Source organism: Notamacropus eugenii, chromosome 5 (assembly GCF_028372415.1).
Source record: "Notamacropus eugenii isolate mMacEug1 chromosome 5, mMacEug1.pri_v2, whole genome shotgun sequence".
NCBI classification, from domain to species: domain Eukaryota; kingdom Metazoa; phylum Chordata; class Mammalia; order Diprotodontia; family Macropodidae; genus Notamacropus; species Notamacropus eugenii.
This window is the reverse complement of record NC_092876.1, coordinates 399,379,056-399,401,951: the sequence shown is the minus strand read 5'-3', so window position 1 is coordinate 399,401,951 and position 22,896 is coordinate 399,379,056. Positions and strand designations below refer to the sequence as shown.

Sequence of the window (22,896 nt, the reverse complement as noted above, 5' to 3'; positions counted from 1 at the left end):
CACACACAAGTTGAAAGGTTTAGATGAATTCACTAAGTTTCTAGCAATACAATGCATATTTCTCATTTCAGTAGAAGTGTCAAACCATGCCACACCTGTATGTACCTACTTAGATGAGTGCTGATAAACTCAACTGAAACATCTTTCTAAAAACTACAGAGGTTGTACAGCAGTTTTCTGGGTGACCTTACTGGCTTCAGCCTCTCCCTTCCTCTGGGGTATATCATAGTAAGAATCATGTACCTCAAAAATCTTCCAGTCCTTCTTTTGAGAATTCTACTGTGATTCCATACTTACCTTGTGCATCTAATTGATGAGGAGTTTGAATTCTTATCTCACTTATTTCCCTCCTATTGGATTTAATCCTAATTGGATTCTATTGGAATACCATTTTACTCCTTTCTTCCAAGCCATGTCCTGAATCTTCCTTTTTTCAAAATTCTGCTCATTTCACCTTTTCCATAAAGCCTCTCCAGATTAGTTCCAAAGGAATAGAGATCATCTTTTTTTAAAAAAAAAATATATATGATTAAGGTGAAAATGTGTTGAATAGGAATGTATGTGTAGGACCTATTTAAGACTGTACGCAGTCTCAGAGAGGGAGGGGAAAAGGAGAGGGAGGGGAGAAAACCTAAGATATGTGGAAGTGATTATAGAATACTGAAAACAAATAAAATATTTTTAAAAAACAAAGATTAAAAATTAAATAAAAGTACCTCTACAGAAATGTCATAGATGTCTTTGACTTTCTACCCATCCTTAATTTCTTACCTATCCCATTATTTAACATAATGTTTCTATGTCTATATATTGAATGAATTCTGCCTTTTACAAGTTTTTTTCTTTGTGCCCCAAAGAGGAGATTATAGATTATATAAATAACAGGCAAAAAAATGCTTGTCAAATTGATATTAATATGAAATAATTTTGAAAAGTATATTTCAATCCTTAAATTGATCTGCAATCTCATTTGTGTTAGAATTCCCTTCAGCAAATCTTCCACGCTTGTCCATTCTATGAAGTTCTTATCTGTGTTCTCCCATAGGCTCACCTTAGGTAGGCTATATGCTATAGGCCTTCCTTGAGTGACCAGTGAAACATCTCGGTTTTCTTTGGTGATAACTTGCTATGACTATGTCTGACCCATTGTGGAGGTCCGACCATGTCATTTGACTGCTCAATAAACTTCAGTGGCTTTCTATCACTTTCAGGACCAAATACAAATGGTATTTAAATACTCTTTGGTGTTCAAAGCTCTTCATTGCTGCCTCCCCAACTTTCACACTTTTTTATGCCTTATACCATCCCACCCCCATATACTCTGTGATCTAGTGACATTGCTTTCCTTGTATTCCCCAAAGAAGAGGTTCCATCTCCCAAACTCACTGACTTTCCTAGCTAAGATTCTCTTTCTCCTCACCTCCACTTCCTGACTTCCTTGAAGTCCAGCTAAATTCCCACCTTCCACTGGAAGCCTTTCCTAATTCCTCTTAATTTCAGTGCCTTCCCTCTGTTGACTATCTCTAATTTATCCAATAGATAGCTAGTTTGTATGTAGTTGTTTGCAAGTTGTCTCTCCCAATGAACTGTGAATTTCTTAAGGTTAGAGACTTGTCTTTTGCCTTTCTTTGTTTCTCTGGCACTTAGTACTTTTCCTGGTACATAGAAGATATTTAATAAAAATTCACTGACCAGACCCCTTCTTTTCTGCACATGTATTTCTCTAATGTCATTCTTTATGTTACTTTTACTTTGTAATTTCTTGTTTGTAATAATGTTGTAATCTGCTCACAACCACCATTTATTTCTCCTTTGGGCAATCACTCTTTGGATCAATCTCAGCTTCAGTTCTTTGGAGACTATAGTGTTCCCTGACTTATACCATACAGCATTATCAGAAAAATATTGGTATTAAAAATATAGGCTTTCCTCCCATTGGAATATTGCAGAATCTCCTAAATAAAATCCATAATAATTCAAAAGAAGTGACTTGAATTCTCCAAATAGGAAAAACCAACAATTTCTATTGTCCAGGAGCATCTATTTAAAAGTGTAGTCCATTATATATGCTTTAGCACTTCATTAATACATTAAAATCTTCATTGTGGAAAAGTAAGCAGGATTTACTTATTTTTCCATTTATTTCACTTTGGAAGTTATATGCAAATGACACCCACATATAAGAAGATTATTTTAAAAATAAAAGCACTAAGTTTAAGTCGTCACTACAGTGAAATTATCTAAGAATACTCAAAATTTATTCTGGATATCCATTTCTTTTCAGATAATGGAATGTTAATGTTTATGTACTTTTTCATTTAATTTTAAAAGTTAATTTAATTTTTGTAGAAATATTTTAGAGATAATTTTTTAATAAAACAAAAAGCAAAATTAATTCCTCAAAATAATTGGGCAAAATAAAAAAAGATTGTGAAAAATTGTACATATGATTGAGTATTTGTTTTTGTGCATTTCATGAAAATAAAAGGAAACTGTATATGGGTACTTTAGCTAGGTAATACTCCTACTATCCATTGCCTTTAACCTAAGGTTTGTTGCCATTTAATATTATTTTCATTTACTTAGGCATTGTCAGTATATATTTCAAACTAGTTTATTTTGCATAACTTTATATAAATATTGTAATATTTCTTTAACTGCATCATATTTTCCGTTGTTTATGATGCAGTAATATTCCATGGCATTCATATGCTACAGTTTAATCAATCATTCCCCATTCACTGGGTGTGTACTTCTTTCCAACTTCTTGCTGTTGCCAATAATATTACTTATTTTTGCATAGATAGATGTTGGCTTTCCTGTTAATTTCCTCTTTGATACAAAAACCTCTTAATAGGATAGCTGAGTCTAAAGACATACATTTTAGAGTATTTTTATGTGTAATTCCACATTGCTTTCCAAAAATAAACCGATTCATAGCTTCATGAGGAGCAAATTCACACCTATGTTGTATTTTACCATATTTTCTTATCTTTGCCCAATTGAAGGCATAAAGTGTTAATCTACCACAGAGTTATTTTAATTTTTATCTCTTTAATTATTTATGATTTCCATCTACTTTTCAAGTAGTGGCAGAAAGTTAGTATTTCTTTTTTATGGAAATCACTCTTTGTAAATCTGGAATCTTATCTCTTGTGAAATAGCTCTTTATCTTTATAAATCTGCATCACATAGATTTTGGAAGTTTTGTTTTTTTTTTACCATCAGTGTTTAATACAAAAGCTATATATATGTATGTGTGTAAAATATTGTATAGACACACATTATGATATGTAGCTTTTCTTATTCTGGAAGCAAAGAAAGTTAGGACAAAAAATGCATTTGAATCAATACTGGAGAAAGGGATGCTATCAGGACATAGCCACTGGAAGAGACAGAATATATTTGGGACTCAGCAGAGGAGCAGTTCTGGAGATAATCGTCAGGCTTTGGCAGGAGAAAGGACAGTGATGATCCTCTATGACATACCTTCCAAAACTTCCATACAGGTTATACCAACCTCTCCTCACTAACTAATGTGAAAGAATGCCTCTCCCTCACTCTATGAGGCTGCTCAGTGGAGTTTTTGAAGGAGGGCTAAAGGGTGTATTATTTAGATCAGTGTGATTGGTTTCATACCTCTGATGTCACAAGCAAGGAACAGCCAATTAGTCAAGTTGCTAAGGGCATGTTATTTCCCGACATGGACATTTCCAAAGGAGTTTCCAGAAAGGGAAAGACTATTGGTCAATTAAACTAGCATGTTTAGAGCAGGGAAAACCTACTTCTTGGGTTTTGTCTTTCTTATAGAAAGAGAGGTTCCCTGGTTTACCACACTTGTCCTCATAAAAGGTATTTATGGAGTGTAAAGAGGTTGCATTCCTCCTTATTTCAAGAATTTGTGTTAGAGTATTCTTGGGAGGGCTTATAAATTCTTCATCATTAGAAAATGGCGCTTTGGCAGCTATCAATCTGGCCAACTTGTTATCCCTGCCCTAGACATGGCTCTCCTTCCTAGCTAGTATCTTCTCCCTTCCCACATGACCCTTTTTCTAGAACACTTCTATTTATAATGTCCTGTGTCTGAACTTTCAGATTATCAGCTGACTGTCATAGGCCTATGAGAAGTCAGAGGTGGGAAACCAGTCAAATATATCAGAATGTGATCTTATATTTCCCTATTATACATCTGTCTCTCTTCAACTTCCTTGAACTAGAGTAAAGATGGACCTTTAGAATCTCATCCATCATACTTCCAAGAGCTAGTTAAGTCACATAGTCTTACCTTAAACATGATAGATTTGAAAAGGCATGTTACTCTCGGCATGGCTTATCTGGTTCTTCTGAGGAACCCATTTAAGTCCTAAAAATAGAACCTAATAAACACACTTAGTCACAGTTTTCTACTGGTTCCTAGTGTTTAACCTGTCCATATATAAGCAGCATTTTAAGAGTGCATATTTTTAATTCCATAAAAATACCTAGTTTGATTGAAATGAAAATTCTTGTGTACTCCCTGAAAGAGCAAGGCAGTGCCATGTGTTCATTATTGGTTTAAACGTTTGAAAGTCTTGAGAGTATGGCTCTGAACTTCCCCGTCTGTAGTATCAGAGGTGTAGAAAATCCTCTTAGTACACAGAACTGTCCAAAAAAAAGCAAACAAACACAGGAATTGAAGTAGTTAAGAAAGCTGACAGAATATCTACCTGAGATGAAAATGTACTGTTATAGTTAATGTAGGTTTTCTAGATTGATATCTATCTAACTTTCTCATGGGGGCCCCAGGATAAGAACTCCTGCTCTAGGGGGGAAAATGTGAAGAAAATCTTATATTTCTTCCTTCAGTTTGGAGGGGCAAAGGATTAAAAATTCAAGAAATTCAAGTTCAGATTTCTAGCAATTTCAATCCCCTGGATTACAGCCACAAATCTGGAAGTAAAGGACAAGACTTCTTAGCAGAAGACAAAAACAGCTTACCCAGTACCCTTTTTTTTTCAGAATCAATCTCTCTCTTTCTCTCTCCAATTATGTGTCCCCTGTTCTCCCTCACCCCTACTATAAGTGTTATCTTTTCCCATGCCAAGACAAATGGGGACTCAGAACTGTTCCTGTCATGTATCTCATATTTGCCAGGGCTTTGTCATCATATATCTGAATATTAGAACTGCTGCATGGAGAGATTGGCATTAGGTTTCTGCACGTATTCATTCTCTCCAGCTGGACACAAACTGGATGACTTTTTCTGCTCACTGCACAATTTTTAACTCTCTTCCTAACTTCCTAAAGTTCACTGGAAGGAGCAACTCAACACCTACAAACTCCCTCAGATTTTTCAGGAATCTTCACTGAAACACGACCCAGCTCCTTTCATGCTAATGTTTCTCATATTTCCATGAAGTACCATCCTTATTTATTCTCTAATTCACAATAACTCTAATTGGTCACTGCAAGCACAACATTGACATGCTGATCACACTCAACTCCACAGTTATCACTAATGCCCTTACTCCAGTGTTGAGAAGATATGAAGGGCATCGAGCTGGGTCCTGGTTCTCATTTACAATGATAAGCAACTATGAATCCTCTTTGCCTTGGGGATATAACTACTACTTCCTTAGAGTCTATCACTCATGCATTACTCAGCTGACAAGTCTAGACGTCTCCCTCCTACCAGAACTTATTTTATTGCCTTAAAATTGTGTGTAAAATAAGGTTAATAATATAATAAGTTCAGTTAGAAGTTGTTTTCCCCCTTGGCAATTTCATTTCTTCCTAAGTTACGACAGGACCTTAAGACAAACTGAAGGATATGTAGGTGATTCCTGGTAGTGCTATAGACGTTGATATTGAGAAAACAGATGACAGCATTCCAAGACCAGTCAGTATCAAAGCAAACAACCTCTTTGCCTCAGTATAGTATTCAGTTACCAAGAAAAAAATAAACTACATTCAGTATATTTTAACAAGGTAAAGAAGCAGGTGGTATATTTTTTTAAATGGCTTAAAATCAAAATTTATGACACCTCTTAAGTTTCAGTTATTTGTAAAATTGTTATTTGAAAATCACTATATAAAAGCATCTAAATGAAGAATTATTATAATTAGCTTTATATTTGACACACAGTGTATTGGATTTGAGAATTAGTTTGTGGTCCTGCTTAAACAAAAATATTCAAATCTAATCATTTACATTATGTGTGCTTTGATTATTCTTTCTAAGTCAAAATTTTTTTGCATTTCTGGAATATAATTAATTTTCGTGTCTACATTTCACACTATGCAGCTAAACCGAGGCAATAAACAGTCAAAAGTTTTGATAGGTCTGATCAGAACTTTCATCTTGCTTAAATAAATTTAGCCTTGATTTAAAAAAAGGCAAACAGAACTATAATTTATGACTGGAAATTATCCATCTAATTAGATATTAGGATTATTAAGTCTGTAACTTATACTTTGGTTTATTTCACTTTGCTTATAGAAAATTACATTTCCTGACTCATACTGGGTTATAGACATCTTGAGGCCAGTGAACTAGACTTCTGCTTTCTTCTAGCTTCTCACTGCTCATAATCTTATTTTCTACACAGAGAAATGGATGTTGTCAACTGACTCGATTTTAATTTTTTTACTTCCTCCTTGCTTTTTTTTCTAAACTTTTATTTCATTCTTTCAAGTTTACCAATCTCCTATACTAGCTTTCATAATTAATGTAATATACACAGGAAATACTCCTGTTCCCATATATCAGTTACATGCCATCCTTTCAGAAGGACATTTTGACCTTTAGAATTATTAGACCAAAGCATTATTCACTCTTCAGATTAAGGATGCTTTCTGTGACATTCTTTATAGCTGGTCTAATTATAATTTAAAATGAGGCTACTGTTCTTCCTTTTACTTGTGGGGAGAGTGAGGGCAGGTGGCTGAGGGGAGTTGGTTGACCCTTTTTCTGTTAAGATGAGACTTGACCGACTCACTTGCCCTAAGGACAGCCTCATCTCTTACTTCTTTCAACCTTGATTCCTCCCCCATCTCCCAAACCCCTTACTCCACTCCTTCACCACCCACCCCTGGCAACCCCTTCCTGATGACTTGCCACCATGGCAACTCTTCCTGTGTTAGAGACAACCAGACATGGTCATATTGAGAATACAGCTTATGTTTCTTCATAAATCATCTGGCAAGTTGAATACTCTAATCTTCCCAGTCTCCTCCTCTTCCCCTTCCCCCAACTCCCCGTGTTTTAATCTTAGCCCTTGCTGAATGCTTGACACACTTGACATTGTAAGGCTTTAATACTCTTTGGCAATAGAGCACTGTTATGCTGATGAGAGAGAGAGAGAGAGAGAGAGAGAGAGAGAGAGAGAGAGAGAGAGAGAGAGAGAGAGAGAGAGAGAGAGAGAGAGAGAGAGAACCTGTAGTTCCTAGGTCGTTTGAAAATACCCTTGACAAAATTCCTCCTCTTTATGCTATTTGCCTGCTGTGAATCAGCAGGCTGTATAAGAGAACTTTGATTGCTTGCTAGAATGGATGGTATCAGTCTTGTTTTGTTTTGTTTTTTCTTTTTCTTTTTCTTCAGGATGCTTCAAGATGAAACGCCACAGGCATCTAAGCAGCAGTGACAGTTCAGACAATGAGAGTAAGTAGTATGTACTAGCAATCTCATGATCTATCCCCCTCTTGTGGGTTTCCTCCTGTGGTTTGAGGGCAAACAGTTTCACCTCCCTCTATAATTAAAAAAAAAAAATGATGGGGGAGGGGAATTGCAGTTCAGTGTCTTTGACTCTTGATTTTAGTCTAAATTTTAATTCTATTAGAGGGAGATAAATTAAATGGAAAAACAGATTTTGTACTTTTTTACATCATACAAATTGTATAGCCATTTCACATTTCTTGACCATGGACAGTAAGCAAAGCCTTATAAAGTTGAATAGAAGTGTTTGTAAAGGAAGAACCAGGCCTGGGAATTTTAGGCTCTAAATCCCAATTCCAGCCTAGTCACTTTAGTGTGGTACCTTGGGCAAGTATTCACATGTTAAATGACCAAAACCAGATTCATTTTACTTCTTAGATGTAGGGAATAATCACTCTCATCTATCTGTGGGAAATGTTTGTCTCAAAAATACTGTGCACAGTGATTCTTTTTTTCAAAAACTAATTGTCAGAGATTTATGTATTTTGATAAATTGCTGAGTATAATCCTCCTTGCCAGCTTCCCAGCTTAACAGTTTCAGTTTTTCCCAGTTCCTCAGGATGCTATTTATGTAGGTGTAACTTGAATTGTGCTGTTCCTAAATATTATGCAGTGTGGTTGCAAAAAAAATACCCTGTTAATCTTTTATATAGGCTGGGAGGTTATCTGCTAATGTACTAACCTCTATTAAAAAGATCTTCTGAGTGACATACAACTAACAATATCTCCTGGATAAGATAGCAAGTTTATATTCTTTTGGGTGATATTTTTAATAGTAACTTACGACTAAGATTATGTTTTATGCTTTACACAGGTCCTTCCACTTCATTTTCTTCCTGCTCAAAATATAGGAGCAAATCAAAAACTCCAGCAAAGGAACGAAAGAAACCTGCTGAGGTGAGATCATAAATTCATCTTGAGTGCACCCTGTGATAAGATCAGGGTTTGGGGTTTTTTTTTTAATGCTTTTTTCCTTCTCTGGCTTATCTGAAGTCCTCCAGAGTAAAGTATGTGCTAATAGACAACAGTGGGTCTGTGTCTCCACTTGTAAGTTATAATCATTGCACCTAGATAGGATCATAGCTGTAGAAGTAGCAGTCCACTTCATTTTGCACACGAGGTAGCAGAAGCCCAGACAAGGTAAAGTTATGCAAGGAATTAAAACCCAGATCCTCTAAATCTTGGGCCAGTATTCTTTCCACTGTACTATACTGTCTCACATTTTAAAGAAAGATTATTGCTTCCTAAGGACGAAGTAAAATTGGGATCTTCACAATTTGAAGGGCTGTTTGGAGTTTTGTTTTAGTGACTGTCATGGAACCACATACAGTATTTGGCTTGGTAAATTAGCTGATAGGGACTTCAGGATCTATCTAGTCTAATGTCCTCAAAACAAGGCCAAGGAAGATTAAATGACTTGCACCATGGTCATATTGGTAATTAGGATAAGAGATAGAATTTTAACCCAGATCCTTTGACTCCTTTTTCCTACTATACCAGGGTGATTCTTTTCCAGACATGATCTATTAGTACCTGAATTGTATGAATCACAGTTTAACTGGGTGAAGATTTCCCTGGTTGAAGATGAAGTATGTTCCTACCAGTAGCAGAACAGGAGACTGCATACTTTTGTAATCTAATTATCCCTGATTCTAAGCATCCCCAAATCCACTCAGGTTTGGGGTTGCTGGTTTGTAATCCCTAAATTGAATTCTTGGTCCCACTGAAATAAGGGGAATCATTTCTTGAGATACTTAGGACTTCTAATATTCTGAGATTTGACTGATTAGCCATTCTAATATCTAATCTATGCTATCACTCCCCAAGCAAACTTTTTGAAATTTTTTAACCTTTGTGTTGAAGAATTATATCCTATATAATTGGAATTCAATTCTTGGAAATTAAGAACAATGTCTGACTTTTCTTTGGGTTTCCCTATAGCATTTAACATTTTGCCGGGTATACTGCACACATTCAATAGATGATTGTTTGACTTAGAAATATGATCATCTATAATATATTAGCTTATTTGACAGAATTTTCGTGAGAACTTTCCATATATGAATTCATTAGTAAACATTTATTAAATTCTTACTGTGATAATAGCCATTGGGGATACAAAGACAGAGTCCCTTTTCTCAAAGTGTTTGCATTTTACTACATGAAATGTAACAAATGTTAGTGTAATCTTAAGAATGAATCCCACTCATGATTTTCCTCCTCCATTTTTGTGAAGAAAATGCTGTGTAAACTTGAGGCCGCATACACGTGTGAATTGTTATTATTGTTGGCCATTTAATAGCATTAAATGTATATTCTTGTGGGCAATAGTTCATTATATTAACATGTCTTTTACTAATTAACCCCTGAATGGCTAGGGAAGTGAAATATATTTTCTGAATTCATAAAGTAGGACAGAGACTCTTTCCTTATTTTTCTTAGAGGATTCTAAAAATATCCTTCTTCTCCTTCTTAGAGTCCTTTGAGTATAACTGATATTATCATTTTCCTTTACTTTGAAGAAACTATGCTGAATTGGGAAAGAAATATAACTAAAACATCTCATTTTCTACTCTAGGTTATTTCTAAAGGTTCGAAAATTGGTGGATGGTACTGTGTATTTAAACATTTTTGCATTTGTGTTGTCTGACATGTTTCTACTATCTCAGGTGCTTATGTGGTTGAACGGTATGAGAATACAGTACCTTTTTAATATACACTGTAATGAAGAACAGGAATTTGATAATAGGAATCCTAGAAAACAAAATAACTTGTGCACACCCTTACTCTATGGGAACCCTAAATAAAGGCCTTCAACTTCTTTACCCTGCTAGCTATAATCTTAGATATTATAATAAGGAGTCATGTTTCAGCCATATTTGATCCCTTAAATAATCTTTATGACAAGTGCTGCTCATACGGTGACTTAACTTTGACTGGACTTTTGGATTATCATAGATTCCTTCTCATAGTGGATCAGCATGGAAGCTTTTACCTGCTTCATTTTTCTGGATGAGGTCAGTTGCCCCTCCTTAGGCAGTTTGGTGGTTCCTAGGTCCTTGGGGTCCACCATCTTGGTGCCAAACTTAATGCAAACAGATATGTTAGTCCAATTGCAGCTCAGAACTCCTGAAGTCAAACAATATACCAGCTTCTGCCTTCCTAGCAGCAAGGACTTTGCCATAGTTGGCTCCATCCAGTCATCTGTAAAGATGTTAGGCACTTATATAGCAGTTTTTGTTAAGTTAGAGTCCTAGCAGGAATTCAGATGAGACTTTCTCCTTTCTCTGTCTCTTGGCATCCATTCAGACAGGAAAGTCATCTCTTAGGTGATATCAGAGTGTTTAGTAGAGGTTCTGACCTCAGGAAAATATTTTCCCCAGAGGCTTTGGCATCTATGAAATTCAGCTTTGCTATAGACACTCTTTTAAAAGTTGTAAAAACCCCTAGTCACAAATTACTCTCTTAGGCCTCTTCCTTTGTCCTCAGTCTCTCTCCCCATGCTTATCTCTTTCTTTTCTGTGGGCCTCCTTTTTATCCATACCACCTCTCCTGTTTGTAAATTGCCCCTAGTTATAGTTTGTTCTACAATCTGTAGCCCTCAGGAATTCTGATAAGAAGACTCCCTGGTAATGAATGGAATTTGAATCCTGTGCCAAACTTCTGATAACCTTCCTGTTGCCTCTTTACCTCACCCAGCTAAGAGGTAGATATCTTGTGTTTTTGGAGGTGCTCAAGAGGAATGCTGATAGGATCCAGTACCTTCTTGACCCTTCCTTCCTGACTGAAGCCAATTTTACATTCTAGTTTTATCCCTCTTTATGAAGAATGTTACAAAACTTTACTAGGAAGAGAGAAATTGTATCTACTGCAGTGGTGTTACAATCAGCCCATTGTTCCACACTCAGTCTCCAGCCAGATGCAACTGAGTGTCCACTTTATTATTTTGTCTTTAGGGGTAACAAGTACAGTGATGCCAAATCCCCTGAGAATGAAATTCATGTATATGAGTTATTTTTTTAAGTTCATAAATTGGGAGAAACAGTATTAGTAATTGCTTGACATAAATAACTTATTACACAGTTTCTCTTTGTTCCTCCCCTTTGTTACTCTAGGCAAAGAAGTAAAGATTTTGAAGTTTATCTTTAAATCCTAGCCTTTTCTTTGGCTGGAAGATAATGTTGGATGAGAGCTGCCTTCCCCTATCCAGTCTTTCTCTAGTATCAAAATGAAGAAAATATGTTAACCACTCATTTTCACCTCTTTGAGTTTAAATAGAACATTTTAAACATTTAAATAGAAACTTATTTATACTAAAGAGTTACCTCCATCAAAATAATAAAAAAAAAGCTTTTCTGTTCTGAATATGGAAATAGTGATAGTTGATTTATGTGGAACTGACCCTATTAAGTTTCATTTCTGTCTTGAGAGGGTCACTCTAGTAAATACCTTCATTTTGAGATATTCTGGGAAATGGGAAGGGAACAGGTATTTTCCCAAGAGCAACTGTTACAGGTGGAGGCTTCATGATGAGTTGGATGGAGCTCCAGAATGAAGGAAATAAATGTATATTTGTTGAGTACCAAGAAGACCCAAATTCCTTCCTCAGACACTTACTAGCTGTTTGCCTACAGACACTCACTTAACCTCCCAGTGCCCCATTTTCTCCAGCTATAAAATAAGAATGTTCTTATTTACTTCTTTGTGCTATGACCAACTTTGATAGACTTAGCTCTTCTCAGCAATACAAGGATCTAAGACAATTCCAAAAGACTCATGATAGAAAATGGATCCAGAGAAAGAACCAGGGAGTCTGAATGCAGATCAAAGTATACTATTTGCCTTTTTTGTTTTGTTTTTTCTTTCTTGTGGTTTTTCCCTTTTGTTCTGATTCTTCTTTTACAATTTGCCTAATGTGAAAATATGTTTAATATGATTGTACTTATATAGCCTATATCATGTACATGCATAGCCTATATAATATGTTGTCTTGGGAAGTGGGGAGGAGAGAAAGAGGATAAAAATTTAGAACACAAAATTTTATAAAAGTGAATGCTGAAAACGAAAAATAAATTAATTTATTTAAAAAATAAAATAAGAATGTTGAACTTACTAGTCTCTAGTTCTGAATGTGATTCTATGATCCGGTTTTCTGTGAACTCTACAGAAAATAACTAAGATATATTTATGCCACTTAATTGTTTTTAAAAGTTTACTGTTAGAAAAGCTAGGTGGCACAGTGGATAGAGCACTGGCCCTAGAGTCAGGGGGACCTGAGTTCAAATCTGGTCTCAGACACTTACTTACTTACTAGCTATGTGACCCCAGACAAGCCACTTAACCCTGATTTCCTCGAAGAACAAAAAAAAAGAGTTTACTGTCCATGAATTTATAGTTAGTAGGGCATTATTGATGATAATAGTTACATAGAAGAGAGTGAATAGTGCTCGCTGTGGAGTTAGAAAGTCCTGAATTCATGTTCTACCTTTGACATGCACTGGCTTGTGTGATCATGGGTAAGTAACTTACCCTCTCAGTGCTCCTGGCAATGATTGTAAGCCTGTACATTTCAGAAGGATTCTGACCTTCTTTGATAGGAGTTTCCTCACATCCTCAGCCCCCAGTGAAATTGTTGTGTAGAGTCATCAAATTTTAGAACTAGAAGATATCATAGAAATCATCTAGTTGAGCCTCCTTATTTTATAGATGAAGAGACTGAGACTTAGCAAGGTAAATTGATTTGTCCAAATTCATAGACCTAGCTGTATAAATGCTTTCTTCATGAGCTAGTCTAGGATCTTGGTCTCTTGAACCTCAATCAAGTTATATTTCCATGATACTAATAAAAATGCTTTTATTTTAAGAGTTTGTTGGGAGTAGATAAGGGAGAGGAATTAGAATGATTACAATATTCTCATATTTTGGGGAGAAGTATAGGGCAAGACAAAGGAAATAAGGTGGGAAAGAATAGTCAGAAGCACTCTAATCATGCTTTAAAATGGGGTAGTAGGAATTAAAGCCACCAAAAGAAGAGCAGAGCATTATTCCCTTTTAATTCCATTCAGGATCTGCTAATGCAACCAATAAAAAATACACTCACATCATGGAAAGACCTAGTGACCAGAGTACAGGGTTGTGTTACTGACTTAGTCCAATGTGGCCTCAGGTTGAGTGAAGGAATGCCATGAGAGATCAAATTTTTATCTCAGTTCTTTCCCACCATCCATATCCAGTCAATTGCTAAGTCTTATTGTTTCTACCTCTATAATATAGTTCATGTCCACCATTTATTCATGTAGCCACTCCCCAAATTCAAGCTCTTATCACCTCCCACTTAAGAGTATTACAGTAGTCTGTATTTTTGATTGATGTCCTTTCTTCCATTCTCTCCCCAATTTACTCCGTCCTCCCCTTGGCTGCTAAAATAATCATCCTAAAGCACAAACCTAACCAAGGCACTCTCACTGTTCCCCCTACCTTGCCTCCTTTCCCTCAAGAATTTTCTGTGTTTCTTATTGCCTCTTGGATAAGATGTAACTCCCAGTTTGGGCTTTCCATCCCTTTATAGTTTGCCTCCAGCCCTTCCAGTCTTCTTTCACCACACTCATCCTTCATGCTCTCTACATTCCTTCAGCATTGGCTTACTTGTTCTTCTTGAAAGTTACCGTTCCATCTTTGTCCTCTATAACTTTGCAAAGCAGCTTCTCATGCTTAGAATTTACTTCCTCCTCATTTCTACCTCTAAGAATCCTTAGCTTCTTCCAGATTCAGCCTAGGGTTACGTAGGAATGCTTTCCACTCTTCCTGTCCTCAAATTAGCGTATATATTATCTGCTTACATGCAGTATTCCTCAGTAGAAACTAAACTTCTTGAGGTCAGAGATTTATTTTTTGTCTAGCACCTAGCATAATGCTTTTCATATAGTAGGGCCTTAATGAATTATTGAATTGAATTGCATAATCTTGGGGACATCACTTTCCCTTTCTTGGCCTCGGTTTCTTTGGAAATGGAGGGTGTTGGAGGAGGAAACATATTTGTTAAATATCTGCTGTGTGACAGGCACTATGCTGAGTGCTTTACAAATGTTATCTCTTTAATCTCATCTGATCCCCACAATAGCCCTGGGAGGTAAATGCTATTATTATTATTTCAATTTTACAGTTGAGAAAACTGAGACATGGGTTAAATGACTTGGCCAGAGTCACAATGCTGGGAAGTGTCTGATGCCAAATTTGAACACAAGTCTTCCTGACTCGAGGCCAAGCATTCTGTGCTATATTCATGTTGTCTAGGATCTCTTTTCTAAAATACAGTGGGATCTTAATTTATTGTAGTAATAATAAAGTCCTGTTTTTCCTGATCTCTTTTATCTTATGTGTGTTGTGATGCTGGTCAGAAAGAATATTTACAAAAGCTTCTGTTTCTTTTTTGGTAGCACTGTGTTATATCTAGGGCAGCTATGTGGTACAGTGGATAGAGTACCAGGCTTAGAATCTTCATGAGGTCAAATCCATCAATTTACTAGCTGTGTGACCCTGAGTGAATCATTTAACCCTGTTTGCCTCAGTTTCCTCCTCTGTAAAATTTGCTGGAGAAGGAAATGACAAACTTCCTATATTTTTTACCAAGGCAACCCCAAAATGGGGTCACAGAGAGTCAGACAGTGACGGAAACAATTGAACAACAACAAAAAATGTTACATTCAAGCATCCCAAAGTGTTATCTACAGTATCTCATACTGCAAAATCCTAGATTTAAAGCTAGAAGGGACCTTTGAGGCCACCATTATGGAATAGAGAGACTGCTTGGAATCAAAGTTTGAGTTCAGATTTTGCCTTAAGCCTCTCAACATCAGTAACTTCAACTGTAAAATTAAAGGGTTGGTTTTGATGACTTCTAACTTTAAATGTATGGCCTTATAATCTCTTATTTCTCAGATGAAAAAACTGAGAGCAGAATGGTTAAGTGTCTTAGCTAAAGTCTCTTGGGTAAAAAGTGGGTGGGATTTGAGCCCAAGTCCTTTGACTCCAGAGACAGTATTCTTTGTGCCATATCATGCTACTCTACTGAAATAAATTTCATTATTGATAACATTCCATTGAGAGCTGTCATTTCATTGATTGATATGATGAGAAAGTAGATCTCCCAGGTGCTGAAATAGAAAAATCTTAGATTTGAATTTTTTAAAGCAAATTAATCGTTCATCAGTAAAGTCATAAAAGGCATGTCGGTCAGAATTGCATTTCATATAGACCTGGGAGTAATATCTAAAATGTCATTTGAGTCAGGATGCAAAGATTATCAGCTAAAACAATGGGCCATATCTAAATAAGATGAACTATCTTAGAGATAAAGGTACAAATTCTTTGTTGTTTTAGTCTCTTTGTGACTCCATTTTAGGGTTTTTTTGGGCAAAGATTTGCCATTTCCTTTTCCAGCTCATTCAACACATGAGGAAACCAGGGCAAAAAGGGCCAAGTGACTTGCTCAGGGTCACACAGCTAGTAAGTTTCTAAGGTCAGATTTGAACTCAGGAAGATGACTTCCTGATTTCAAGCCCAGTGCTCTAGCTACTGAGCAATCTACCTTTCTTTTTAAACTACCTTCTACCTCCCAATACTAAATATCTTTGAACCAGCCACAGTGGCAGAGCATATCACTTTTTAAGGTAATGTGCAGTAATTCCATTCAGTCCCCAGCCTCCCCCTACCAAGGGGCACATAGTAGTGAAGTATTACTTGGAAATGAGTTATATTGGGGAAGCAGCTATGGTAAAACAGTAAGAGTAAAACAGTAAAACTCCTGGTTTGGAGTTTACAGATCTAGGATTGAATGCCGATGTTACTGTGTGACCTTGGTTTAGTTGCTTTATTTCTCTTGCTTTCTCTGTCTTCCTCTGCAAAGTGAGGAGGTTGAACCAAAGTGATCTCTAAGATTCCTTCCAGTCCTAACAATCTTTGAACATATTTTTGAAAAAATTTGCTTTTTCTACCTCAAAACCCACACGTGAAACTTCCTTAAGATTAGCCATTGAAAAACCACTCATCCTTAAACAAAGTAGGCACTTAATAAAGAATTGTTGAGTTGCATTGAATCAAATCCTAAACAGATCCAAGAATCAGAAAATACTTAACAAAAGCCTTTCAGTTTCCATTGTGTTTATCATAAAGACTGTACACTGAACTGAACCTATTTACTCTTACTTTACAAACAGTTCTACTAAATTTTATTATCTCATTCCTAGAATCACAGGGCATTAGAAGGAGCAAATTTGAAGGGATGAGAATGCTAAAGGCAAACACAGTGAAAGCAGCTTAATACTATCAAAAGAGGGAAGGGGAAAAAAATTTAAAGGAGATCTCCAAACTTAGAAAGCATGACAGTCTAAGGCTATTTATCAAGTAGCTTCACATACCTCCATATACCCTAAGGGCATCACTATATTATAGCATTATAGAAATTGATGTTCATGATGATGATCCTGAGCCATTAAGAAAAAGTTAAATTATCTTCCGTACACCTAATTTCAGAAGTCAGCGAAGCATGTAATGCATTTAAGAAAGGTTTTCATCAAAAATCATTAAAATTTTTACCTTTTAGTGCTTACAGGAATGTTACATTTATTTGAAAATGAACTTCTGTGGAATACTTTATTCTTTGCTATGTCTTAAAGTCAGGAGACCTGGGTTTGAATCCAAACTGCAACTAAGTAGCTGTGTAATCTTTGAGAAGTTAATTCAACCTCTGTGAGCATATTTCTTCATCTATAAAATGGAAATAATAATCTTTGCAGCACAGCCTCACAGATGAAATAAGACATTGTTTACAAAGCTCTTTATAATCATGAAGTACAGTATAAATAGAAGTTTTTATTGTTATTATTATGAGATGGTACTTGGCAAGAAAATTCCTTCTCTCATACCTGGAATTCTCTCCCTCCTCACTTCTCTCCACCATCTGGCACCCTTTAATACAACTCAAATCCTACATTCTACAGTAGACCTTTCCTAGTCACTGTCACCTTCCTTTCCCCCACTCCCACTGCTAGAGTCTTTCCTCTGAGATTGCCTTGTATTCACCCTGTATGTATCTTGTATGTACATTTTTTGGCATATTATCTCTTCCATTAGAATATGAATCCTTTGTTGGCAGCAACTGTATTTTTTGCCTTTCTTTGTATCCCCAGCACTTAGCACCATGCATAGTACATGTTCAGTGCTGCTTAAATGCTTGTTGACTGTTGACCAACTGACATGGATAGTAGACATATGATAATAGTGAAAACAATATAAAAATACCATAGGATTCAAATTAATTACAGTCACCAATCTTGCTCTCAGAGAAATACAGTTGAGGGACAATGGGTGCACAGTGCTGAATATACAATCAGATTCCCATCTCTTTATTGACTCGGGTTTTTTTTTTGTAGAGGATGATTCAATGGAGTTTTTGTGCTATATTAGGATTTTACTCTAATGCTGTTAAAATACATAGATAAATATTATTTGGGAACAAGGGAGAAAGGAGAGCTCTTTTGTACATTTTAGTGAACAAGTATTGGGAATGGTTCATTGTGGAGGATTTTTCTTAATAAAAATTCAAACTGCAATAAAGGTAAATGTTCCCTTTCAAAAGAAAAAAAGCATTGTTGCTTTTCTCATGGTTATTTTCTGCGTGAACACATTCATTTTATAGTCAATTAAATATTTTAAGCTTTAAGCTAATATGAATTGTAATTGCCCCAACACATGGACAAAGTAGGATTCTCTTTTGTGTCACACAGGGAAATAAAAGTTTCATTCTAGCTCTAAGAAATATTGTAGACATAAGGCTACCACTTCTTTGAGTAGCTGACCATCTAGGAAACAATTAGCAGAGTGGTCTAGGATGTATGTTACAGCCAAAAGATCCTGATTCAGCAAGAAGGAAATCTCTCTGAAGGGCATATTCATTTTGCTAGCCTGGCAGGTTAAGTATTGATGTTTTAATTGAATTCATAAAGAAACCTTCCTGGTTTTTGCTGATTTTCTAAGTGGCTAAGATGAGCACAGTCTTGGACTTCACTGATGCATATCTCTGGTACCAGGCATTAGTCTGTAAATCCCCTTTTGACTATATATGATCTTATAAGCAGAAAGGAACTTTCAGGGACTTTTGGGGGAAACTACAGAAGTGTTCAGTAACAGACATAATTGGGTAACTTAAAAAAATCCTCAACTCAGTTACCTAGAAGGTTATGATTTCATTGTAGAAGTCTGTGGCTCCCTGTTTGTAATTTTTAATTTGGGAACAAACGAAAACTTTTTTATTTGTCAAGTGTCTTCGTTATTGTGGTCTGATAGAGACTGAGTATTGAAAGAACCTTTTGATTATAGAACTTCTGTGCATTCAGACTTCTAAGAGTTTAGGGTCTGACTGATGTTCAGGGTTCTTACTATACTGAGGTTCTTAACCTGCAAGTGCATAGACTTTTTATTTTTCTTTAATACTTTGTCAACTGTATTTCATTACTGTTTTTCTTTGCAGTTTACATATTTTATTTTAATCACTTAAAGATAAGTTTCACCAGTCTGCCAGAGGCATCTATGACACACAAGGTTAAGAACCTCTGTCCTAGGAGGTAGTAAAAGCATGTCACTGTGACCCCACAGAAAATCTTTGTTGTTATTTTTGAAATGTGGCCTAAGACACTTATTGAGTAGCTGTGTAATCCTGAGCAGGATACTTATAACTTCTATTTGCCTCTTCCTTAAATAGAAAATGAGGATAATGACAGCGCCTTCTTCTCAGGATTGTTGTAGGGATCAAATGAGATAATAGTTGTTAAATACTTAGCATAGTGCCTGGCATGTAGTAGGTACTATATAAATACTTATTCCATTCTCCCTTTTCCTAGAATTCCATTATTTCCCATGAAAAAAGCATGCATTTTCAAAAACAAGGAGACATCACAATCTCTTTGAAGATAATTTTATTGCAAAAAGTTATTTGACCATGAAATACCTGATCTAGATGCTGCTCATAGGAAGGGATGGAGGGTGCGTTGTAGAGGGTTATAGGTTAGACCTCTGATTTTGCTCATTTTGAGAGCTCCAGGTATGGAAAATTTCTGCCAATGCAGATCAGCAATTCTCCTGTAACTTAAAGTCTTAAGACAGTTGCCTAGAGCAAGAATGTGAAATTCAAATAGATGTGGGGCCACTAAACTATATATAAAGGATCTCTGTGGCCAGTATATTGACTTAGAAAACCACAAACTACCATTATATGAACTTTATTGTATTTTTACTAATCTTGTTAACTATTTCCTAGTTACCTGGTTTCTGCCACAGTAGGGCCTTTTGGCAGAGTTTTTGATGCTTCTGGTCTAGAGCATTGAAAAGTATAATCACACACCTAATTCCTAATACCAAAGCTTCAGTTCTTTTTAATTTTATATGTTTAAGGTGGGTAGCTAGGTGGCGGAGTAGTAAAGGACCAGGTCTAGTATCAGGAAGACCTGAATTCAAATCCAGCCTCAGATACTTCCTAGCTGTGTGGCCCTGGGAAAGTCACAGTGTTGGCCTCAGTTTCCTCATCTGTAAAATGAGATGGAGAAGGAAATGACAAAATCGCTCCATTTTCTTTGCCAAGAAAACCCAAAATAGAGTCACAAAGAGTGGGACACAACTGAACAAAGCAACAAAAATGCTTAAGATGATTGTTCAGATTTCTTTCTGGAAGCTGGGGCTTCTATTCCTACGTCTTTCACACCACGAATAAGATTTCTTTTCTGGGTGTTATGAGCTAAGCACTTAGGGGCCAGGAAGCCTTGTACAATACTGAACCACTCATGCTAAGGTATGAGATTTAGATGACAGTCCTTAAAAGGACTGTTCTGTACGATTGTAACCAGCCTGAAGGGACATTCCTACAAAGGAAGAAAAGAAAATCACTATGCAGTTGAACAGATTTTGGTCTCATTTGTTTTGGCAAAACGGCTAAGGAAAAATATGTGTCACTTCATTTGAGTACCTGCTACAGGAGACGCTTGAGCTTCCATAGCCAAGCTCTCCTCCCTAATGGTTTAGTATTTCTAAAATAATGGATGAGAGCCATATTCCATGGGCTTTTTTTTTTCATCAGTCTGTGTAGGGCCTCTGAGTCAATCTAACAAAAATGCATGAATATTGAGCTGTTTAGTAAATATGCAGAGGACTTTGCAAGCCACTTCAGAACTATACACAGCAGGTTTTTATAAGTGGTTATATCAAGTACAAAGGCATGACAGATATGACATTATATACTTCTGCTAAGTTATTCAATATTTGGCATAATTAAGAGGAAAAACATGGTTCTACTTAGACAAATTGGTTTCTATTTTCCATTGAGCCTATAGTTAAAATTTAAATTTTTGGCACCAGTAAATAATGCCTCTTTAGTTGTTAAAACAACAAATGATATGTTTTAATGAGTTGCCAGCTTTAAACACTATAGAATTCAGGGGTACCTTAGTTGGGGGTCCACAGACAGATTTAAAGGAGTCGTAGAACTTAGATGGAGGGAGATTGTATCTGATTTTCATTCTCTAACTGAATTTTAGAATTTCCTTTTCTTGTGAATTTCTTATCCTGATGTTAGGAGCTAAGCACTTAGGGTTCAGGGAGGCCTGTAGGACAATGAACCTCAACAAACTGCAGTTATAATAGGCTTCATTAGACTAAGATAGAGGTCCATGACCTTAAATTGGTTAAGAACTCCTGTTGTAGATCATCACTTTTGGAAAATGATTAGATTTATTTATGAGTAGGAGGGATAAAGAATATTAGACTTTGTATGTTAAACCTTTCTTAAACAGGATTTCTCAAAGTTCTGTCCTTTCATATGAATCATAATTTTGCAGGTTTCAGCTGCCACCACTTTTTCACCAGAGAAGAAAATTAAATTCACTTCAATGGTACTTGAAAATAAAATTGCCTGAGGGTCAAAATGACTTTGTCAGTTCAGTGTTTTCTAATTCAGTTCAGCTAATCTAGGACACTGAGGATTTTGTTGTTATTTTTGATAAAAACATCTTTTAAACAGATATCTTTGTGGCATTTCTTCGTAGAAAGAATGATTTGATCATACTTAAGTTTTACTTTCCTTTAGACTTAACTCAGTCACTATGGAGTTCTCAAATTAAATTAGTCAAGAATCTCAGAGACATGTAGCTATTTAACCCTAAATGCGCTCGATTCTATCAGCATGTTTATGTTTTCTCTCTTTTCCCCAAGTTGTTCAGATCGTTCTATTCCTTTTAAATCTTCCCTAATGGAAGTAGGCATAGCAGAGGAGGGAGATTTAGTTTGTATTATTAGTCACAATTTCAAGTTGGGAAGTAGGATAATTTGCTTATTGCATTTAGGCGTGATTGTTTGATTTTAACACTTTTCATTCTATAAGATGCCCTGGATACATGGACATCTGTATCATTGAAGGGAACTCCTGAATCAATGAAGTCATAAATCCATTTGAGGTTTTGAGTTATTCTGTTATTCTGTCATGAGCCATCAGTTGGAATGTTTCAGTATAAATGCTGTGTTTCTTGTTTTGTTATATTAGATTGAGTGTTTTATCATTTATGTTCCACTGAAGTCAGCTTAGCCTTATTACTCCTGCCTTCTGAGAGGAGGAGTCGAGTCATGTCTAAACCTCTCCTCTCCCTTCCTCTCCCCCCCTCTCCCCCACCCCCACCCAAGTGGACTTGACAGGAGGTCAGAAAGGTGTCGAACCTATTCTGGAAGGATCCAATTTAGAACGCTGCAATTCTAAATTATGGGTTGGGGGGAGGACGGAAAAAAGGAAGTGAGGAAGAAAGATAAAGGAAGAGAAAAAGAGAGGAAATGAGGGTTTGAAGGTGAATTATAGAAACTCTTGTTCTATCCCCATGACCCTTAGTAATAGTATGGGACCTTATCTCTTGCCTAAGACCTCACCAGCCTTCCAGAGTGTAACAGGGGCCACAGCAAGGACTTCCTTGCCACTAAAATAGGTTATGAGGACTTTTAAAAGCTTCTCTTCTTGAAACTCAGTCACAAAAGTTATCATATATATTGTACATACCCTTTGACCCAGGGATACTCCTATTCAGCCTATACCTCAAAGAGATTAAAGAGAGAAAAAGATACATAGGTGCAAAAATATCTATAGCAGCTCTTTTTAGAGTGGGAAAAAAATCCTG

At 36.2% G+C, this 22,896-nt stretch overlaps 1 protein-coding gene across 7 annotated transcripts in view; it reads left to right on the top strand.

Annotated features, from left to right (window-relative positions):
* The window catches only part of JADE3 (jade family PHD finger 3), a 189,133-nt gene that overhangs the window by 109,871 nt on the left and 56,366 nt on the right, over nt 1-22,896 (top strand). For 5 of the 7 annotated variants that reach the window (XM_072614539.1, XM_072614537.1, XM_072614538.1 and 2 more), the window contains 2 exons: nt 7,580-7,639; nt 8,508-8,590. The exons of the other annotated variants lie outside the window; for them this stretch is intronic. In XM_072614539.1, coding sequence (XP_072470640.1) covers nt 7,591-7,639; nt 8,508-8,590 — 132 coding nt within the window. In that variant the 5' untranslated portion in view covers nt 7,580-7,590. The remainder of the gene's footprint in view (nt 1-7,579; nt 7,640-8,507; nt 8,591-22,896) is intronic. 7 annotated transcript variants of the gene reach the window in all.